Source organism: Chelonia mydas, chromosome 1 (genome assembly GCF_015237465.2).
Source record: "Chelonia mydas isolate rCheMyd1 chromosome 1, rCheMyd1.pri.v2, whole genome shotgun sequence".
Classification (NCBI taxonomy): Eukaryota; Metazoa; Chordata; order Testudines; family Cheloniidae; genus Chelonia; species Chelonia mydas.
This window is the reverse complement of record NC_057849.1, coordinates 319,831,370-319,854,634: the sequence shown is the minus strand read 5'-3', so window position 1 is coordinate 319,854,634 and position 23,265 is coordinate 319,831,370. Positions and strand designations below refer to the sequence as shown.

The window sequence follows — 23,265 nt, the reverse complement described above, 5'->3', positions numbered from 1 at the left end:
ATAAATTGGTTAGTCTCTAAGGTGCCACAAGTACTTCTTTTCTTTTTGAGAAAAAAATATGTCTATTGATGATAACTGAAATGTACAGATAGGCAAAGCAAAGTAAGAAAAATGCTGCTTAAAAACTTTTTAGAGGTGACGTAACAAAATATCAACATCTCATGTCAAAATATACAGTTTTATAAAGGTTTAACTTTTTGAATGCAAAAGTCTGCTATCATTAAATAATTATTGTCTGTCTCCACATAATTTCCCTCAACTCTGAAAAATTTAAATAGGTAAAAAAGGCTTAAACCCCATAACTCTGTGCAACTGGGAAAATTTTATTTGATAAAAATCAAAAAAGATGCTTAAAATAAACATCAGTATTATCTGTTGAAGTTATAACAAAATATAGAAATTAATTCTGCCAAGCCTATTATATAGGTAAGACTACTATCTAGCACCTGGCTGGGTGAAGCTATTTTTGGCATCTGGTGGAGCCAAATAAAGTGGAATTTTCACAATCCTAGGATGTAGCTCTAGCAAAGTATAGCCGCAGTTTACTATTTTCAATCCTCTGTAAAATTTTGGATAACAATAAACCAGCATGCCACCCTGTTTGTGTCTACGCTGATCTGCGTACATACAGAGCTATTAAAATAATTATTTAACCATTCACTATAAATGTTCTCTCTTATCCTGTGTTTTGTCTTGTGCATTTTATATCAGCTTGAGCCAAATAAAGGTATCTTTGCTGTGTTTGTAAATGGCTGTGTACATTTGCTGCACTATATAAATATTTCATAATAACCATGTGAATCACTTTACACACATTTGTGGAATAAAATATTGGGCTGGTCAATTTAAAGATAATTCAGTCTAGAAGGATATCTCATAGGACCCGAAAGGAACTTTAAATAAATTATGTACAAGTTGAAGATACAATGTGACAGTCAACTATTAGAATATACTATATACATTACAAGATTTCAAACAGTTATAAGAACACAGTATATACTCTCGTTACTATACTAGTTGTCTATAAACTGTTTGACTAATATACACATGTATACACGCATATGTACAAGTGGTGTTAACATTGCTTAAACCACTTTTTCTCCTTTGAAAGAAGAGAAGTCAGAGTATAAAATCAGAAAAACTACAAAACTTTAGCCTAAATATATATATATGTAGTGTATAACAAGCCTGTTCCAAAACTTGAAACATAATCACATGTAATAAAGTCCCTTATACAATGTATCAGCATATCTACAACTGTCTTCATATGCTGTACATCTGCCTTCATCTTCTGTAGCTGAAAATCTGGTTGTTGGATGATGTAATTCGGGTAGAATTAGAATTTTGTTTCTGTTGGCATCTGTGGGAAAGAAACAAAGAAATAAATATCACTTCTGGATGAAGATGTTTTTATGTATCTACCTTTCACTAAGCTATGCAGGAGGATTTTCCAGTCTAAGAACGTGAATGGAAAGATGGGGTTTAACATGTCCAATCTCAATCATATTACCCTAAGTGGCAATTCTGCGGCCCATTATTTTGGGGATATTTCCCTCTCACTCCTTTACAGACTATCTTTCTTGAGGCCGACCCTCCAACCGCAATTACAGTCAGACCCCTGGCCATCAAATCCGGCAGCTGTATATGGCATTTGGGTAAGTGAGAATAATACCGTGTGGAAGAAGAGGAGCTCACTAAGCACATCTCCTGACATCCTTGTCTGGGGCTCGTTTACAGAAAATTTTTTAAGGGCAGGTGCAACCTGAAACCATCTGTCCTTGGCTGAGCCTCGATGTGGAGCTGTCAGCCAAGGTGCAGCAGCGGATTTGATCTCCATCCCTTCCCTATACAGGCTCCAAGAGTGGACCTGCTCCAACCCCAGGGTTGTAGGAATATTCAAGGGCTGGGAACCCTTGGGAGGAGTGTTGTAGTGAGGAGGGAGTTGGACAGATTCAGCATTGATAAGCAGAGCTTATCACATCAGCAGACCTCTCCCTGTCTCCCAATGTGGAAGCACGTCCACCTGTTGCTAACCCAGAAAGCCATGGTTAATTTGTCCTGGCCGGGCCATAAACCTCCCACTATAGCTGTGGTTTGCCTTAAATAAAATGCCAGCTACCAATCAGTGAAAAAGTTAAACAAACTGGATGGCTCATGGGGATGGAGCCTTTTACCCTGAGGGGTCACTTTTTGAGTCTGACCCAGGTGGTCTGTGATTGGAAATTATCGTCCTCTGTTGGTGGCTCATGGGAGCAAGTTGGCCATCTCAGTCCCTATGGCAGTGCTGAAGCCATAGCCAGAACTGGCACCTTTGAGCGTGAAGAGTGAGTGGGCTTGGAGTCTGAGCTGCCCTCAGACCCCTAGGGGTGGGTACAGGACACAAGGCAGAACACGGTGCGGCTAGTGCCTATGCTTTCTCTTCTCTCTGTTGAGTCCTGGGAGCTGGTGAGGCGGCACCTTTCACAAGTGCTTGACTTCAGCCTAAATGTGTTTAAAAAGTGAAAGTGCCGTTGATCTTCTGTTGCTGCTGACATGCAGGGGGGAGCGAGGGGGCGGCCTTACCGTGTACGCCCGGTTGCGTAAATCGCCGTTTGTATTGATAATATAATGATCGCTGCTTTCCATCTCCTGTAGTGAACAGAGGGGCTCAGGGTTAGGAAATGCTCTCCACTTCCCTCTCGTTTTAGCTAATTTCACAGGTAATATTGCGCTAAAGACTCAGAAAATGTGACTCTTGAGACTCTTGGCCATCGTGTTGCCTCTGTCTGTGGCGCTGGAGCGGACAGAGTCCTGGTAGAGCAGGGGTTGGTGTGGTGGAAGTGCATTCTCTGCGACACTCTTCCTGCCCCTCCTTCCAGCCTACTCTGCTGGAGCTTGCTTTGCTCCACCGCACTGTGGAAACAGGATTGGGAGAGGGGGTGGCGCTGCTCCCTGTGGCCTCATCCCTTGCTTGCCCTGCAGCATCCCATTCAGAAATCTAAGTGGAAATGAGGTCTTGTCTACACACAAAAGTTGCACCAATTTAACTGACTCACTTTAGAAGCTATTTAAATTGGTACCATTGGTGTGAACACCCTTCAGTTGGTTTAAGAGTGCCTTATATGGATTTAATTTGAGCTGATTCCTTACTGAATGAAGCTAAATTTATATTAGCTACTTTTAATCTAATGTAAAAGAGGCCACACATGGGGCTTGTACCAATTTAATTACATCAGTTTCTAAACCAATTTAATTAAATCAATGCAACTCTTGAGTGTAGACAAGGCCAGAATCCAAATCAAAGCATCATCTCCTTCCCTGAGTCCCTCCTGCAATTGCTGCTGTAGGTCAACCATGCAGACCCCTCTCTGCAACCCTGGAGGAGCCAAGTTGCCAGCAGGGAGGGGAGATAGGCTGGTTCTCCAAGGACCTGGGAATTCCCTTTACTGTGGCTCCATCAGAGTGAAAGTCCACACCCCTGCCTTTATTGCAGGCCTCCTAGTCCTGTCCTCTCAAGGTAACAGTTTCAGGGGAACTTCACTGCATGCAATTTCCTGGGCGGTGTCCCGGTAGGAGGGGACGACGCAGTCCCTTGAGACTATGTAAACAACTGGACTGTGAGCAATTTAAGGTGTTACTCCAGAGAAGAATGAACACATAGCACAGTGGTTACCTTCATGGGTTTCACCGTTGGTGAGCAGACTTCATTCTTTTTTACCAAAATGTGTAAAACAGCATCATGAATGCTGATGAAAAACATGGAGGGCTTAATCTCCTCATCAAAAAATGCACATCTTTCCAGCTTGTCCAGGAAGCCATCTGCAGAGAAACAGAATCAAACCACAAACCAGTGACTGACAGGCATGCAGTCATCAAGACAAAAACGGATCCTCAGCGTATCCTTTGAATGAGCACACACAATTTTCTATCAAAGTGGGTTAGTTTGGCTGCCACAAGGACTGATTCTCCATTGCCTTGACCCTTAGGCATTTGCTGTGCTAAGTGGGCACCAGATAGTACCATTCTCATCTGGTAGCATTTCATATCCATCTTTTGTGCACTTTGCACAGAAGAGACAATACAAGGTGCACAGGAGAGGAGAACTGGCCCTTGTTGTTTTGTCTCCTCATTTAGGCCCCATCCTGTGGTGCCTTATGCTAACTTGTAAGGACCAAAAAGTTTACAAGCAATGTGGTGGGGGGTTGGAGAAACCCCACCTACGGGCTCAATGCAATCTCCGCATTGTGCATGAGACCTTCATGGCAGGTCTCCACAGCACACTGGGGATGGGGCATGGGCAGTGTGTCCATGTACAGTCTGGCTCCATATGGCTGTAATTCTGCGGAGCCTGTGTCCGCTATGGCCTGCAATACTGGGACATGGTTGGTCTGTGTGGGTTCCTGAGGCTTCACTCTTAGTTTGAGTTCCCCAGCTACCTGTATAGCACATGTGAGCCCAGCCCTTTCACGCAGGCTCCCTTTGCTGTCCCAGGACTGGGTGCTCACTAGCTTTCAGGAGGAAACGCAGAGAGAGCATAGGCAGAGGAGATATTTTTTATCCCTCTAAGTCTGAATATTCACAAGTGGCCTGAACCTCACTCTGGTGGGGTGAGGGAAATGGAAGGATGGGGAGATCTAAGATGGAGGAAACTGTGAGGGTACAAAACCCTGAGAGGGGAAAAATGAACCCATGGGTATTTAAGGTGGCTGCAGATATTTTTATGCATCTGGGTCCCATTTCCTCTTATCCGCTGTAGGTTGCAGTTACATGAAAGGCTGACTTTAGCCAGTAAAAGTTTTATCTCTTTTCAAGTCTGTTTAGTTTGGCTTGTTAGTTTTAATCAGGTAAAGTCAGTACTGCTGATTCCTGCAAGACTCTTTTAATTTGAGTCTGACTAGATGCTTTTAAAGATTCTTTTAATATAAACATTTGGTTTGCCCCTTCTAACTGCGTGGGGAAAGCAGCGAGCTGACAGAAGAGACATAACTGATACATGTCCATCGAGCAATTTGGTTGCTTAAAAACAAGATTGACAGAAATGGAAGAACTTACCTTGTGCTCCCACAATATACACATCCACATCAACCCGGACAAAGTCTTTTAAAGTCTGTTAAACAGAAAGCAGGCATTGCTTAGAGACTAATTGTTTTGCCATGAACTCAACAGCAATGACAGTGATTGTCTATAGTAAAATAGCATTTGTATTTTGAGCACAAATAAATGGATTTAGGCTGCCATTGGAGTTAGTGACAAAATTTCCATTAACTTGAACGGGTGCAGAATAGGTTCTTTAGATTGATGCTGGACTTCGAAGCCAACCTTCTTTTGTAAGATAAATTAAAAAAGAATTTATAATCATATATTTTAAGAAAAGGATCAGTATGAAATAATATTGATAAGAGCTGAAAATGAAAATATTTGATGGAAAGACAATGCCCCAGTGTGGTAAAGCATCATTGCTCCTATTTTATAGATGAAGAAACTGAGATTCCAAGAGTTAAAGGCCAGAATTTTCAGACGTAAAGCTCAAACAGAGCTGCAATTACTACTAAAGTTAATGGAAGCTGTGGGTGCTCAGTTCAAAAGAAAATAAGGCTACTTTATAGGTGCTTATATCTGAAAATTTTGGCCAGAGTGACTTATCCAACGTGACTGTGGAAGTTGATGGCAGAAACAGGAACAGAATCTAGGTGTTCCAATTCCCCATCCTATGTTTAAAACCCGAGTCCATGATTCATACCTTATTGCTGTAAAACTTCCAGAACTGTTATCAGTTCAAGAAAGGAGTGTATAGCCATTGATATAACTGATTGGAAAATTTAGATGAAAATGAAAAAAAATAGTTTTCATCAAAGTTTTCCATGGAAAATTTAAACTTTTTGTCCAAAAAATGAACACTGATAAGTTTTTGATGAAAACTCAACATTTTCCATGGAAACCAGACACTTTTTGTGAAAAATTTCAGATAGTAGCAAACCCAATTTTCTGTGGAAAAATGGTTTTGATGGAAAATTTTCAACTAGCTCCATCCATTGAGTCTTTATACAATCTATTACTGATCTCCTATGCACATACAGGCGTATCTTTAAGAAACATAGTACATTTTTTCTACTTGTAAGCCCTGACTAGTTGTTTCATGAAAGGTAATTTACCGCTTTGAGGACTCTCAAGGCAGAAACATCAAAAAATGATACTGCTGAGAAATCAAGAATGAGGCTGTGGATGTCAATTCTGGGCACGGTGATGTTGGGAGGAAGTTCTGCATTCCAGTCAATTTGAAATGGTAAGTCTGCCATGTTAGTAGGCTGATCCAGCTCCTCTATTTTATTGTTGTCCAATTCTTCATCAGAATCATTCAGACCATTAACAGTGCAAATAAAGGATTTCTGTATTAAAGAGAAGAAATGGCCACAGTAAACATTACAGCCTCAGGTGTTGTCCAGTGATAAGAGAACACACTGATGTGTACACTTGAATAGCACACTGAGGCACTGGAGAGCTGAAGCACTGATTGAATGCATCATGATTCGCTATTTGTGCTTCACACTGGAAGGAATTCTATCTCCCTGTAGTTAGGAGCCATTTTGAAATTTCTGTTTTGTTCCAATTAATCAAGGATTTAGAGCATGCTCCATCGTCCACTGAATGGTAAGACTCCTCTGACTTCAGTGGGCTTTGGGTTAGGCCCATAGAAAGTGTGAAGGATTTTTCCTCAGAGAAAACCAAGTACCAGCTGTGAGCCAACATTAACTATAGGTCAAAACTTTTTCTCTTTGGGATCTGGTTCTACAGTCTGAGGGCAAACAAAGCTCCTTCTGAAGACAAGAGAACTCTGCCTAACATTAATGCTGCAGACTGGGGACCAGGGTATTTATATTAACAAGCTTATTTTTTAAGTCTGTATTTAATTTAACAAATGGTAATATGTGGTAATACTTATCCACCCTTACATTATATTGACATGGGGAGAGTCTCAAAGGCACAGTGGGCAGTTAGGTACCCACGCCCAGATCCTCAAAGCTATTTAGGGGCCTAATTCTGCCCTTTGAGGATTTGGGCCTCAGCTCCCACTGAAAGTCCATGAAAATAAGATGCCCAAACCTCCCATGTGCCTTTGAAAATATTTTCCCTAATTTATACCTCTCATCTCTGCTAGATAATAAGCTACATAATATAACACTTACAGGTGTCATTTGCAGCTCTCCTTTCTTCAGCATCTTTCTGATTTTCTTCAGAGCTTTATTGCGTTTGCGCAACACCCGCAATGGATTAAAACCAACCTGCAAAATAACATCTTGATTAACATTCCAGATTTCTTTTTATACAAACAAAAAAAATCCCAGTATCCTTGGATCTGAGAGAGAACTTGATATTATTCTAAAAAGTGATTAGTACTAGTAAATTCTTGGAGGGTGACCAAGTAAAAAAAAAAACTCCAAACAAACCTTACATGAATTTACTATTGTGAATTAAAGTCAAGTACAGAACTGTCTTAAGAAAGATAGTTTGTTGCGTTTAAGCAAATGATATGAATCTCCGAACCAGATTCACATCTCACTTACACTGTGGTAAATCTGAAGTTATTCTTCTGGACACAGTGGTTCCATTGTTTAAAATAGATTAACATGGTGCAACTGAGATTAGTGTTGGGAATGGGCCACATCCACCCTGATTGAATTGAATTGGCCTCGTTAGCACTAACCCCCCACTTGGTAAGGCAACTCCCATCTTTTCATGTGCTGTATATTTATACCTGCCTACTGTATTTTTCACTCCATGCATCTGATGAAGTGGGTTTTAGCCCACGAAAGCTTATGCCCAAATAAATTTGTTAGTCTCTAAGGTGCCACAAGGACTCCTCATTGTTTTTCAAAGTAATTCATTTAAAGTGATTGTCAAGAAAAAACTTACAGCAGTGATAAGTTTGTCCTGAAAGAAGTCAATATTAGCAAAGAAGATCGGGGCCGGGCAGCTGAAAATCTTCACTCCCTCTGGCTCATATATCTACACAACAAAGTGAGGGCATTACTTACAGGTGTCTATTGCACAGAAATGCATGCAACAGATGATGTAAATAATATACAGGCTCTTACATCTACATAATCCTTTCTGTTTTTGTAGATGTTGCTTCTTCCAACATTCGCCAAAAGAGTGCACTTTGGACTGCAAACAAATGCAGATCAAGTTATTTATAAACCATGCTGGAACATAATGGACTGAACAATTGCTGTTGTCTTAAAAGTCTTATCTTGCTGTTGGAAAGCTGTACTGCTTTAATGGCTGATCAAATAAAATGATCTCAGCATTATGATAATTGTACTGGTCATGGAATCAATCTAAGAGCCTTTCACTCTAAGAAAGAAAATTAACTCTGAAAAGTAAATTCAAATGAGAGAAGAGTATCTATATTGACAGAGTGCTGTAGCTTATTATGGGCCAGACTGTGAACCCTGTACTCTTACTGGCAAGCGTTATGCACATAAGTAATAATTAGAATAATACTTAGCTATATAAGAGCTAGGTATAATTATTGTTATCTAGATTATATAGTCCCATTGAAGTGTGATTCACATGCCTTTTCTCATGAACAGGGAGCAGAACACAACATTCCCATTGCTTCCCCTTGACTTTTATAATATTTAGTGTCCAGAATTATCTCCAAGAATTGATTTTGAGTCCAAAGTTGCAGGCCAGATATAGGCCTGGAAAATTTGGTCCTCTATGTCTTAAATAAGTTTATTTTCAACATGCAGTCTTGATAGGGTTTACGTTATATTTAACGTTTACTTACAACTGTGTGCGGAACACTATGGTCAGGAGTTCAAATCCTATTGAGACTCCTAGTCCAATAGCAAGCCCCAGTATTACAGTACATAGGAAAGTCACAATCCATATCATCTGTAAAAAATATACACAATTTCAGATGTTATAGTTTCACTAGGAAGCAAGAGTATAAACCCAGATAGGGAACCCAGAAACTCCGGGTCTGATCTGGACTGTGCCTATGCTCTTGGGTAAAAATCTTTCTTAGTTAACAGAACTGAGAGAGTGAGATTTACCAGTCTCATGGGAGTGCTGGAAGGATAACTTAGTTCATTAATGCTGGAAAGTCTTTTTGAAGCTGAATTCTGTATAACAGATGTGAAGTGCTGATATATTAAAAAAGCATGACTTTGTATACAAAACTAGTTGAATGCTCTTAAAAATATCTGGCAAAAGGAAAAGGTAGAATGTAAATCATGATATCGGGAAAGGTAATATTTGTGAATATAATCTCGTGTTGAGACAGTAAAGTTTAGCAACTGTGAATGTATTTAATTGAAAACTGGAAGTATTTAAATAATAATTATAATAACACTTGGCATTTTTTATCAGAGGCCTCAAAGTGTTTCATCATGGGGGGGTAAAGATCCACATCCTCATTTTCGAGCTGGAAAACACTGAGGTCCACAGTAGCTAAGTAACACAAAAAGTGAGTGGCACTGTTAGACACTGAACCCAGATCTTCTGATTCTTAAAGGTATGCCTTGTCTACTGGCAATGCTGCCTTTCAGTCATTTCTATAGCTTTATCATTAGCAGTAATTGCCAAGCTACACTGTAAGCGATGTTCTCCACTTGATTCATTTACATAGCTCTCATTGGCAGTAGTGGGAGCTACATACATGTATTGAAGTGAAAATAGGTCCAGAAATGTGTAGCTAACAGCCCAAATATTTATCAATTTTTCTGTCACTTCTTTATATAATTGATTTTGAATGGTGGGAATTTTTTTAATGAAGAAGACTGATGAAATGGGTGAATGTGAAGATTAAAGAGAGAGAACTGAGCTAAAAGAAATGAGACTGAGTGAAAAAATATTTGAAAAAAAATCATGTATAAAAATAAAAATGCAGGTCAGAGATACGTTCAATGCAGTGAAGCAAGGCAAGCTATTAAAAATAAACTGAATCGTTAAGAGAATTTGCAAAATAAATGCCTGCGCAATTGGATTTTATTTTTAAGTATAAATTGGCTGCTACTTACACAGTCGTATTTGTCCTTTTTCCATAAAACACCTATTTCTTTGAACTGCATAAGCATCCCCTTCAAATTGCCGAGAGCCAAAGCCGCAAGGACTGACTGTTAAAAACACAAAACAGAGCAAATGCCGAATGTTATAATGACAAGATTCTAGTAATAGACCCAGTGCCTGGGCTAGAAGATAATGGGTTCTTCCTACTACATTGATGCTATGGGCCAGGATGTGCCATTACGATAGAGCACTGTATTAGGTGTGGTGCAGATGCCTTCTGCACTTCCCTTTAAGATAGTGGAGCATGTGCTTCTATTTGTGGCTGGCCTGCTGCACTGGCCAGTGTAGAAGAGGGTGGGGCCACAGCAGTGGAGGTGCCAGTCTTTGCGAGCAGGGCAGTGGTCGGTCATTGGTGGCACTGACCACACACAGCAGCACTCTCCATTCTGGCCTGGTGCAGAGGGGAGGCCCCCAGGGTGGGCTGGAAGATGGAGAGTGAGCCCACCCTACACTCACCCAGCTGTGGTGACTCCTGTCCCGCAGGGCTGGACCTGGGTATTGTGGGTATTTGTGAGTGCTGTGACCTGGCGCACAAGGTCACAGTGCCATTCAGGTTTGGCCCAGCCACTCCTCTGTCATGATGGAGAGCTGGCTGGGCCAAGTTGGACTGAATAGTATTATGACATGGCACACAGGGTCACGGCTCCATGTTGATCCTGTCTGCTGTGTCACAACATATGGAACAGGGAGTCTGGCCCAGCCCTGTGGAACAGGAGCCACTACTGCCAGGGGAGTGTGGGGTAGCCCCATGTGAAAATTTGTGTTGTAACCTTCTTTTGTCAGGTTTCAGAGTAACAGCCGTGTTAGTCTGTATTCGTAAAAAGAAAAGGAGTACTTGTGGCACCTTAGAGACTAACCAGTTTATTTGAGCATGAGCTTTCGTGAGCTACAGCTCACTTCATCGGATGCATAGCATATCGTGGAAACTGCAGAAGACCTTCTGCAGTTTCCACGATATGCTATGCATCCGATGAAGTGAGCTGTAGCTCACGAAAGCTCATGCTCAAATAAACTGGTTAGTCTCTAAGGTGCCACAAGTACTCCTTTTCTTTTTACTTCTTTTGTCAGTTGCACAACCTTCTTGAAAAAGGTGCCACATATACACCTAAAGGCTACTGGGGGGGGGAGGTAGGGGGCAGTTGCCTTCCATTAGCTCTGCCACCAGGTTTTTCATTGTCTCTTCTTCCTCCTTCTCCCTCCCCTATTTCCTTTAGGGCCCTAGCAAGGAGCAGTCCCGGGGCTCAGGAAAGACCAGGGGTTGCATTTGAGCATGGCCCCTTAGCTGGAGAAGCAAGTGGCCTGGTTAATGAGAATCTGGTCTTATCTATATGGGAGTTTATGTGTTCATTTCTGTGATGTTTGGGTGTCCATGCCGAAGTAGCGTATCAGTCTGTACTAACTTCTCTACAGGTTCCCTAAGGGACTGGGGAGAAAGGAGAGGAAAGTTGCATGTCCCCATCAGTCCCATCCCTTATGACAGATGTCCTATAGAATTTAACAGGCATAGGATTATGTGGAAACTTCATAGGCTTCTGCAAAATTACTCTAAACCTCTATAGCATTGACTAGAGAATGAGATCCATGCTATGGATTTTTGACCTTACTATAAATTTCTATATCATGGACATAATTCCCTATGTAATTATCAGAGGGCTCAAAACACCTCTTGAAGTGTTACCATTTTCTATTAAACTCTATTGGCTAGAAATCACTTCCTCCCCATACACGTGGGGTTCAGGGAAGGAGCAGCTGAACCCTTCCCATCCGTCCATGCAGGCAGGGACAAATTCACACTTGGAAAGTTCCCTCTGTGCATTGAGCTGGGGAAAACAATCAGGCCCTGACATAATCCTGTCCTGCTCCCCCTGAAGTCAATAGCAAAACTCCTATTGACTCTAGCTGGAGCAGCATCAGGTCCTTGATGAGCAGGGATAAATCCTATGCAAAAGTAGAGAATACCTTCTGTAATGGTTCCAGGAGAAATCCAATGGCCAGGATGACAATCATGACAATGACAGCAGAGAGAAGACCAGCAACCTGTGGAAGAAAAGGATTTCACCATAAGTCTGTATCCTAGAGCACTTTGTGCAGCTAGTGTCACGTGGCATTCAGCTCTGTCAACATCTTGTATTTGCAATACCTGTGTTTTGCCTCCTGTGCTTTCCTGCACACCTGATCTTGACAGCGATGTACTTGCAGCAAATCCGCTGAATGCTCCACTAAATATGTTACTCAGGCCAAAGGCAATTAATTCCTAACAGAATAATGAACACAAAGTTTTTTAAAGAAATAGTTCTGAAAAAATAGTTCATAAGCCAAAGCATTTCTAAACTATGTTCATTTGCAATGTATTATGGTCATATTGATTTAAATATTTCTTGTTTACCTGGTTGCCATTTATGGGATAATCATACTTGACAGAATATACTTTAGCGACCGAAAAGGCTACTGCAAATCCAACAATCGCTATGGAAAAAGCCTCACCCACACAGCTTTGGAAAACCCTCATATCAAGTTGAACAGGAGGCTTAAATCTGTAAGAGAACCCAAAAGAGAGAACTGTCCCTTAACAGGGTGCTTAAGAAAACAGTATGGCAAGCAAAGCATTCAGTGAGCTTGGTGACAGTCCATCTCTTGTGCTATTTTAACTGTACACTTTTCTGTAGAGGTGGGACCAAAACATAATCTTGGATCTAAACACCAGTGAATTTCAGGGATGTTTGGCTCAGGATTGGGACTTTTCAGGTTGAGTCCATTCCCTACTAATCTGCAATCAGCTCAGTTTGGAATTCAATTACCAGGCTCTCTTTACTGGAAGTCAAATCCTGTGAGGTGTCAAGCACCTGTGATGAGAATTATTATTTGTAAGATACACACAAGGCCCTTCCTAAGTCAAGGGCTAAATTGATGCTGAGGCTTTGCACAGGTCCTCTGCACTGGAGTGGGTTTTGCTCTGTAGGGAAAACCTGCTGTGATTTGTTCTGGTTCTTTAGATAGTTAAATAAATATGTTGTAAGGAAGGCCCGTCACTAAATTTAGATCTCTTCCTTATTTCCTGCTCCCTGGCTTTTTGGACTGGAGCTTTTGCAGTCCAAGAGCAATAAAAAGACATTCTTCAATGAGCTGGTTTTTCAGTGCCCTTAAATTGGTCAGTCTGAAATCTGAGGGTCAGGGCCTATTGAGCAGAAGTAGCTGTTCCTCTGCCAGCTGCATCCACTGAAGCACCGGTGACTGTGAGCACTGCCCTGCAGGGGCCGTCAGCAACATTTCTGTCATCAACAAAGGTTGCAGCAGTGTATTGTCATGTTTTGTTTCTTTCTCATTACACACTACTGTGCTTATATTCTAAATGTAGGTATTTATGCCCTACTTGTCATGAGGGATTTAGAGATGTTATAGTAATCTAAGCAAACTGAGTCGTAATAATTTAAGGAATGCTGTATGTGACCTGATCAGTGGGGTGAAGTCATTATATATTTACAAGATTTTTTTACATGAATGTATTGTTCTAGTTTAATAAGGGGTTGTGGGGAAAGCAAGCAGGAGGTCAACACAATAATTACAGATAGGCAACCTCTCAAGAAACACATTAGACAACTACAGGACAATGGTCTACTTCTAGGCTGCTTTGCCAGGCTGAAAACTAATAGATCAAAGGGTTATAAATAGGTAACAAGCTCTCTTTGGAGAGCAAGACGGAGCTCAATTGTCAGGAACTATTGAGGGGGACAGGATTGCTTTAAGCAGACTATTTGGCTACTGGATACCACTGTTATTGCTGCTGGAAGGAGCAGAACCACAGGCACTGAAGACAGGTCAGGCCTCTTGAGATAATCATAGTTGATCATAGGGGACTGCAGCTCAAGGACTGGTCTGAGAGTACAAGAATTGCACAATTCCACTCTGAGATAGCTGACAGCCTGAGACCTGAGTTGGTGTTTGCTCAAAGACCAGGATGGGGCAGAAGAGCAGTTAGGCAGGTAACTCTGACACCCCTTCTCCTTGTATTCAACTGGTCACTTCACACAACAAGGAATGAATGAATTAATTCTCAGTTTCTTGGAAGAAAAAATGCTTTTCATTACTGGATAGCTCTTATTTACTGAAAATTAGTCTGTTGAAAGCTGTGATATTGTTGAATGCAAAAAGTTTACTTAACTGCTCAGAAGAAGTAAGTTTTTTATTAATGCAGAGTATTTAATTAGAAGGCAGAGATGGGTGAATTCTGTGCCTAAGAACTTGTTTAGAAAGCATATTGTGCTCCAGTGGAAAGTTTAAGAATTATACACTTACCCTTCTTCTAGTTGTCCTATTACATCAACTTGAAACTTCTCTTTGAAATTAAAGGCATAGGATATACCTGTTGCTATGACTGTCTGTAAGGTAGCAAAATTACCTACATTAGGAATTTGCAAATAAGACCACAAAAAAGTCACTATTTCAAACCATCCTTTCGCTTCTTCCTAGCAAACATTGCCTCTTTGATGTGCTTTCTAGTGGTAGATTAGGCCTCCAAAATTAGACATTTTCCTGCTATTCAGAGCCGAGGCGTAGCCAGCACAGGACATTTGGGTCGGCTCTGACTTCGGGTGGGCAATGACAGGGAGCGGGGGTGGGGGTAGGAGGAATCAGGGATCCAGGAGGGATTGGGGGAGCTCGCCTCCCCTCTATCCCTCCAGCCAGCCTTGTGGGGGGCGATAAACACTCTGGCCAGGGGTTCCTCAGGGCCCTCGCATGCACCCAACTCCGGGAGGAGACGCCGCTCTCTAGCACATACGGCTCCTGGCACCCATCCTGGTCTCACCTCCCCACGCCGGGCCCAGTTCTCCAAGGCAGCAGGCCTGTCTTTTTTGAGGATCTCCTCTGCCCCTGCCGCCAGGTCACCTGCTCGCCTGCCCTCCTCCTGCTGCAGCGTGCGTGTGTGGTGCACTCGTCTGATCTCCACAGCTGCTGTCCCTCCCCTTCTGGTTGGGCCGGGGGCACCCAGTGTGCAGTGTCCTCCAGGTCTGGGCAGGGCTAGCACTGGGGCCGGACCAGAGCTGGGGGTGGGCCTGGATGCTACGTGGGTGGGCTACGGCCCACCTGTGGCTACGGCCCTGATTCAGAGGTAAGTTTTAGGTGTTACAGGTGTGTCTGTGTTCATAACCCACCCCGAGATTCCAGCAGATGTTCTCATTAATGGTGGAATAAATCCCTATAAAATGGACATTTTCTGCTCTCCTTAAGAAAAAAAGTACTACAATGGTCTATAGTACAACAGCAGTGTTTCTCAACCCTTTCCGGTTGGGGACCTCTTATTCAACGTTTTGTGACCCCATTACATTTACTATGAAAGCAAGAGTAAACACTGTAGCCATGATACGGGCTATATACTTTATTTGTGTGTGTGTTTTAAGAAGCTGATGGAGAATAATGGACCTTGAAGAATATAGGAGTGTGTTGGATCATATTAAAGAAGTTCTGTATTAAAATCACAAATGAGTTTGATTCCCCATAGTTTAAATTCCAGGGTATTATTAATTAAGAGGTCTCTTGGTTTTTGGTACTTTTTCTCTCCCTCTATGTGTGAAACTTGCAAGTGCTAATTGTGTTAGTACATTCTAAGACAGAGTCTGTTCTCAAAGCAATTCACAGAGAGAGAGACCCAAAGCAATACTCTAGCAACAGAACCAGCACCCAGAGACTCCCCGCCCTTTTGTTGTATTAACAATTGTGATTAAAATAGAGAGAGAGGATGTATGTGGATGGATGCTTGGTGTGGATAATAACTGAATGATCAGGGAGGTGCCAGCCTAAGAATCCAGTGTCCATCGGCTGAAGAAGGCGTCAAGTGGAAATAACCAGAGGACCCCCGGAGGGCAGACTGGAATCCACCCAACAGCCTCAAGAATGGGAGAACCAAAGAACAAGATAACATCTAGCAGCACGGAGCCGTCAGGAATGTGCTATCTGCTGATTGATTCAGCAACAGCATGATGAAGCAATTCCCATAGACTGGCATAGGAAGAAATTCCTATAAAAATAGACTCTAAAAAGTGAGAACTTTGGGGTCTGATTCTGCAAACCAACTTCCAGGAGCATCAGATGAGCATCTGACAAGGCCCTGCTCCCTCCTCATGTCCAGGCCACCTGGCCAGTGGCTTGGCATGAGCAACTCTAAGGCTGGTAACTATGATAACAACCTTGCAGAACCTGTGTGTGTGTGTTTGTATGAATGAATGTGTGAATAAATATGAGATTGAATGGAATGTTATAGCTATAACTAACTGCTTGCTATGATTTTTTCTGTATTCACAATAAATGTGGTATTTTGCCTTTTTCCCTTTAATATGATCCTGCTGGTTTTTATTTTATTGGTATAACAAGTGGGGGAGTGTGACCATGGGATAGGGTCAACTGCATGGACATGAAAGGGGCAGAGCTACTGTAACTAACAGATCAAAGGGTTATAAATAGTTTGATCTCAAAACCACTGAAAGTTTTGGCCACCCGTGGCAGGATCTGCTCAGGCTTCCCCTCCCTCGCAGCTGCACCCTGCGCTTAGGCTGGTCAAATAAAGAGTCTCAACGCCCTCCTGTGCTGATTCACCTTCCTGTCTTTATTTACAGTGCTCCCGTTAGCCCCTAATTCCCCCAATCGCTATCCCCCGACAGACCCGTCCCGGGGCCTTCTAGCCCTTGAGCCTTCCTTCAGTTGGCACAGAGGCAGAAATGCAGCCCTCCTCTCCCCTACCAGGCTAGCCCTGACTGAGCTTTTCTCAGGGCTTATGTAATCGTCCCAGTACTCAGCACAGCCGTCTCCACTTGGCTCAGCCTATTCCTCTGGGCCAGCCCTCTTTAGGGCCTGCAGCTGAGCCTCCTGCTGAGTGCCTGGGCCCCTGTACCTGGCCACCCTGCCAGGAAGCAGGGTGCGGCCAGCCCCTTTTAGCAGGGCATTCACGGGGCTTACCTCTGCCCTGCCACACCACCCCAAAGTTATTCTGGAAATCTTATTTATTGATTTATTGATTTTGCTTTAGCTTGTAATAACATTTTCAAGCCCCGTGACCCCCCGGCAGTCGCGACCCACCAGTTGAGAAATAGTGCTCTGCAGTAGGGTTCCAGTAGAATGCTGTAGTACTTGGTTTTAAGGGAAGTGTCTGATTTTACAGATAAATCAGACATAAAACATTTCACGAATAATACTTTTCTCTCTAAAGTTATGTTAAATTATAAAACAGTGAAAGAAATGTGAAGCACATAATGATATCTCTGTCAGGATATCTGAAACCCACAATGGTTTTTGTCAAAGACAGAAAGAAGACAGTAGTTGAGAAGAAGACTTTAGTACATAGAAACAGGTTTAAAACTCTGCTTTGGGTGGCACTATACACTTGAAATAAGGAAGTGGAATAATCCTTACCACAAAGAGTTCAATTGGGATGGGCACTGGTAGTTTGGCTTTGAATCGCTCATTAATTTCTTTCACCACAAACACAATGACCAAGATAACGAGTGCTGTGACAAGATCTGCAATGTTTGTGTTCGTGATCTGCCCACCAATCTTTCCCAGAGTCTACAGAATTAAAAAGAAAGAGTGCTTTGAAGTAGGCTGCCTTTGCTTGATGCAGTGGGCATCACTTTTCAAAAAAAGAAAACATATTTATTTTTCTTTAATTATTATTTTAGTTAGGATTTAGTTCTGGTGGAATGGTCTGGACTGAGACTCCTGGCGAGTAAAGAATGATATTTATCCACAGATAGACAACAGCAATGCTAGCTTCTCCACAATGACCCTCAAACCTGACTTCCTGGTCTCATCTCTAGGGGTGAGATGGTATATCTGTTTCCATGCCCTCTACTTAGGTTATCTGCTGAGACTGCTACCAGCATGTGTGAGGAGTTGTGATACATATGCTTGCCAGCCAGGAACTGGATTGAGAACAAGAAACAGCTTATTACATTTAGGTAGGGTGACCAGATGTCCCGTTTTTAAAGGGACAGTCCCGTTTTTTGGGACTTTTTCTTATATGGGTGCTTATTACCCTCCCACCCCCCATCCCATTTTTTCACAGTTGCTATCTGGTCACCCTACATTCAGGAGACCAGCCAGCCATCTGGTGATAACAACTGTTGGCCACCACAAACCTGAGTCAGAATGATACGGATAACATACAGGTGAAAGGCTCTATTTCCCAAATCCCAGGAAGTCTGACATTTTTGGGAAAAAAATAACTGAACGCATAAAAAAAATCTTCAGCAAGTCAGTTATTTCTTTCTTTGTTTCTTTTGATTTTTAATCATGCAACCAGACTCCAGGAGCTATACCCAAATGAAAAACATCTACAGTATTTTATTTATTTAGATTTCAGTCCAATAAGAATTGGTAGATATAAGTAAATGCCTGAGACAAAGCTGCCTGGGCTCTTAAGGACATGCTAACATATTGTAGAAAAGATCATAGAATTAGCCTATTTGTGCACCCTACACAATAGCTAAATATTATTATTTTGTGATAATAACACATCTTTTTGCAAATTGCTTCCTTTGTTTTTTACTCTGAAGATTCGGTTGGTGTAACTACTTGGTGATATAGAGTCTGATGTACTCTACTTGTCTATGTAACCCAAACACCTCCTGGGTGTGGGGCTCTGTCCCATCTAGTGGCACTGCGACTATTTAGAGAGAGAGTAATGAGGTCGCTTTACAGCCCTAGCGAAAGGCCAAGTGGCTTTTAGCTCATGCAGTAGAGGCTCATGCATTTAGCGCTAGCGGTCCCCGGTTTGATCCCACCTGCCGACGACCAGGGTCTGTGGGTGTTGCATCATGTTGTTAGCAACTGAGGAATACTTACACAGAAAATTGAAAATGGCTCCTTACATCCAGTAACCGGGAGCTGGAGTATGAATTTCAGCTGAGACACCACAACATGGATAGCTGCAGCAGTAGTGAAACCACTGATTAATGACTGAGATAAATAAATAATTACGAATCCAATCTGTAGTGCTCCCAAAAGCAACTGTAACACAAAATAACCAATCATTTGTTAGATGTAGTTAGAAGAGACGCACAATATTGCTCACCCCAAACATTCAAAAATCATGATTGGGATTGGTTTATGAATCGTGAGATTTTTTTTTAAAAATAATACATTTTTTAAAAATTTTGCATTCTGGATTCTGAGCCTTTAGGGTTCACTTGGTTCGTGTTTTCAAGCTTTTCTCTGCAACCAAGAGGATTAGAAACTTACTTTTTAAAAAAATGAAAGCTGAGATTGTCACCTAATCTCATGACTCCAAGAGCTGGGGCTTTAAGAAACACCCAAATATTGTGAGACTTGCATGACAGTGGGCAACAATGGAAGCATAAGTAACAACAGTCATTGCTACAGAAATCCTAACCCTCTGAGTTATACTTTGGATCCAAAGTAAGGGTATATCTACACAGCAAAGAAAAGCCTGCGGCTCGCCTGAGCCATCTGATTTGGGCTTGTGGGGCTTGGGCTGCGGGGCTGTTTCATTGCTTTGTAGAATTCTGGGCTCAGGCTGCAGCCCCAGCTCAAGGACCCTCCCACCTCACGCCAAGTCAGCGGGCATGTGCCAGCCATGGGATTTCTTGCTCTGTAGACATAACCTAAATGTCCTTGCTGTTAAGATTTTCAGTGTATCCATATGTCTTACACATTGTAAATCTTTCATGATGTGGACATATATATAAGCGTTCACTACACAGGGATGTGTTCTACTGTATTATTTCCAGAACAAAATGGAACTAAATATATTTGTCTTCCTCTCTGACTTCATCCTTAAACTGTATTACTGTAATATGGAGCTTCCTTCAATATGACTGTTCACCTCACCAATATCATGTCTCCATTCTGTTCTCAGACATAAGAATATGTATCACTGCCCCCTAGGAAAAATCTGGGTAATGATTTTGCAATAAGTGGGGCATTCTGTGCTTGGATAGCCTGTGGGATTGGGCCCATGCACAGTAATTGTTTTTAACAGAAATGTAGCAGCATATGAAAGGTGGAGCCATCCTTAATGCCCTTGTCAATAGCCTGCACGTCAATATCCGTAGAAGCTTCCAAATAGCTCACCCAGATGGCTCCTGGTCAATGGGACAGTCGGGACGATGATGGTGGTGATGGTTTAATTTATAATTTGGTGCTGGCAGTACGGAGGAAGGATAGATAGATAGATATCATCATGAGGTACCAACCTGAAAAATTCCAGCAAGGAGTGATACAGTTGCTGCCACCTGTATCTTCTCATCATCTAGTGCCGTAGAAGTCGTTGAAGTGCTGTTTCCAAAACTCTCCTCATCGACTAACTTCGTCACGACTTCTCCCACCATTATGCTCAGAACAGGGAACGGACCTAATTGACACAAAGCCATGCATTAAAGCTGGACGGGCAAAATATAAGTTTCCATCCACCACAATTTTATTTCACGTTTGAAAAAAGCTACAAAGCTTCCTCCAATGGAACGGTGTGTAATCAATTACGTCTGGGGATTTTTATTTATCTTCAGCATGGAGTTAAGAAGACGCAAGCTGTGACAGAGAGCGGAACAAACAATGTGCACTATGACTTAACTTACCAACAGAGATATGTCTGGAAGTGCCAAAAAAGAAGTAGCCTATGACTGGGAAAAAGGCGGCATAGAGTCCGTACCCCGGGCGAACGTACACTAGTAAAGCAAATGCTAGACCTGTAATGATAGAAAACACAGGGAAAGTTAAGCCCATGTTACAGGTGCAAGTCTACAGGGTCTCTCAGCATGGACTTACGTGGTAGTTTGATCTTAGAAAAAACAAAAATAAAGCAAAAGTGTTTCCCAAAGATTACCTTGCAGGACAGCCACCAGCCCTGTGCTGATCCCAGAGACAAAGTCACTCAGGAGCCATTCCTTAACGCGATATGCTGGCAACCAGGAAGTTATAGGTAACAAACCAGTGGCAATATTCTTGGCCTTTTGTGGGGAACATCTGAAAATATGTGATAAGCCACAGTGCAGTCAGCTAACATCTTTGAGTCAGTCAATATCGAAACCTAATCTTGATAGCTGAAACTAATGGATAAGAATTTAGATTTCAGCCTGTCAGAGGTACCCAGCATGGAACAACCTGCCTGGGCCATAGCCTCACTGTTCCAGGAATATTTTTCGGCAAAAGAGTGTTTTCAATTTATTTTGGAACATTTGATGTTGAGTTTGAATAATGAGTTTTCATTTGTTTTGCTATGATCACTCAGACATAATCGTGTAGTCATGTAGTCTGCCTCTTTTGCCCATTAATTATGAAGTCAGTCATTGTATATTCCACTACTTTCACTTTCATCCATTATCATTGTTCTTGGATATGACACAGTAGGGGGAACAAACATTTGACTCTCAACACTGGGATGACACATTCCTCCCTGGTGGGACTCCATCTACAAGAGTTACACTGGGGTCATCTCAGTTGAATGGATGGAGTTACTTCAGTACTGAACTGAACAGAGTTAAGGGATGAATTTGTCCCTCAGTGTTGAGAGTTAATGTTTGTTTTCTTCAGAATGGGAGAAGTGGATGTTGAAGAAACCACCACAAAAGCTGGGTGAAAGTCTTTACGAGACCAGCTGGAAGGAAGATTGTAAGGATGTAGTTCAGAATATTTGAGAGTTAGGAGGTAGCTCAGGGGATCTATTTCTAACATCAATATTTACAAAAAAGTTTCTTACCTAAAACATACCCTCAGATGATCCAAAAAGGTTTTATGGTATCTGTGCACTTTCTTATGTTCTTCACCAAACGAGTTCTCCGAGTATACTGGTCTGGCCACAACATACTGGTTGCCTACAGGTTCAACCATTTTTCCTGAAGTGCTGGGTTAGGACGGAAGATTCTTATGTATACCTCTTTGACACTAGTCACTTAAAAACCTGAAAATAAATAACAGAATGTGCTTCTTAAACAACTCAGGGGGAGCATCATGAAGTGCACAGATGAGTGGACTCCAAACTGAGCATTACCACCTTTGAAGATCAAAAGAAACAGGATTAAGAAAGAGAAATTTTGCTTTGTCAGAGTGACCTCCTTCCCTCCCCCTCACATTGCTAGGGAACATGTCACTGGGGCGAGAAAACTATTTTTCCAAAAGAGACAGTCAGAATGTTGAGATTGGGTCAGGGTTTGCTTATCTCCCAGTCAATAGTTTACCAATAATATCTACCTCAATCAAAGGAAACTGATTGTTTTAAAGACAATTTCCTGTTGTGACACTGAGCGTGAGGAACACTATGGGCTGCCAGGAAGTTTGGGAGCTCACTGAATATGACCTAGCAACCTAAGGAGTAAAGATGTGTCCAAGCCCTTGGAGTTTGTGAAAGTCTGGAACTGGAGTCAAACTTTTTGGCTTGGATCCACAGGTACTAATGAATGGCTGTACCCAATAATAAGGATAACTTCCTATATTATTTACTTCTAAGTAGATGTTTCCTTTACAGCTTCTTGCATGCTTCTTCCCCATGCACCTGCACAAATCTTCATCATAGTCAGCCCCTCAGTGCTATTTTCTATCCTGTTCCTCATGCATACTAATATTTTATTTGTCTACACTGAGCAGAAGTTTTTACTGAGTTGTCCACTATAATCCTTGGTCTTTCTCCTCAGTGGCTACAGGGAATTTAAAATGCAGCATTGTGAATGAGTAGATTATTATCATTCTTCCTAGAGGGGAATTACCTCGATCTTTTCAACAATTAATTTAATCTGCCATTGTGCTGCCCATTCACCGAGCTTGGGTAGGCGCCTCTGAAATTCTTCAAAGTTTTCCTAGTTCTGATTTGCCTAAATACGTTTGTGTTGTCTGAAAAATGTTTCCCCCTCGCTGTTCATCCCCTGTTCCAATAATTAATAGATCTATTAAACAGCATCAATCCTAGAACAGAACCTTGTAGCACCAGCTGTATCATCTTTCACCATGTCAAAAAGAGACTGTTTATTCCTACAACTTGGTTTTCTGTCTCTGAGCACAGAAGTTTCCAAACCGTGTTCTGTGGATCATGGTGGAGAGGAGAGGTGGCTGACCACTTAGTGCTCGTTCCCCCTTGTTTCCAACTGCTGAACTGCATTACAATACATTAAATAAATATCTAACATTTTGCTTCCATGTATGCAATTGTTGAAGTTGTCAGAGGTATGTTATATATTTGCAAATGGGAAGCAGTGGTCTGCATGATTGTGACTG

At 41.9% G+C, this 23,265-nt stretch overlaps 1 protein-coding gene across 1 annotated transcript; it reads right to left on the bottom strand.

Annotated features, from left to right (window-relative positions):
- On the bottom strand, positions 1-21,888 carry SLC26A3 (solute carrier family 26 member 3). Its single transcript, XM_007065671.3, has 20 exons — positions 21,758-21,888; positions 20,885-21,024; positions 20,637-20,747; positions 20,256-20,413; positions 18,886-19,050; positions 17,455-17,607; positions 14,347-14,429; positions 12,440-12,587; positions 12,194-12,307; positions 12,013-12,090; positions 10,005-10,100; positions 8,771-8,877; positions 8,073-8,142; positions 7,891-7,983; positions 7,164-7,259; positions 6,132-6,365; positions 5,032-5,086; positions 3,653-3,798; positions 2,563-2,628; positions 1-1,360 (listed from the first exon to the last, which is right to left on the bottom strand). The coding sequence occupies exons 1-20, from the start codon at positions 21,886-21,888 to the stop codon at positions 1,337-1,339; spliced, it is 2,268 nt and encodes a 755-aa protein (XP_007065733.2). The 3' UTR covers positions 1-1,336.
- Positions 21,889-23,265: the final 1,377 nt, after the last annotated feature.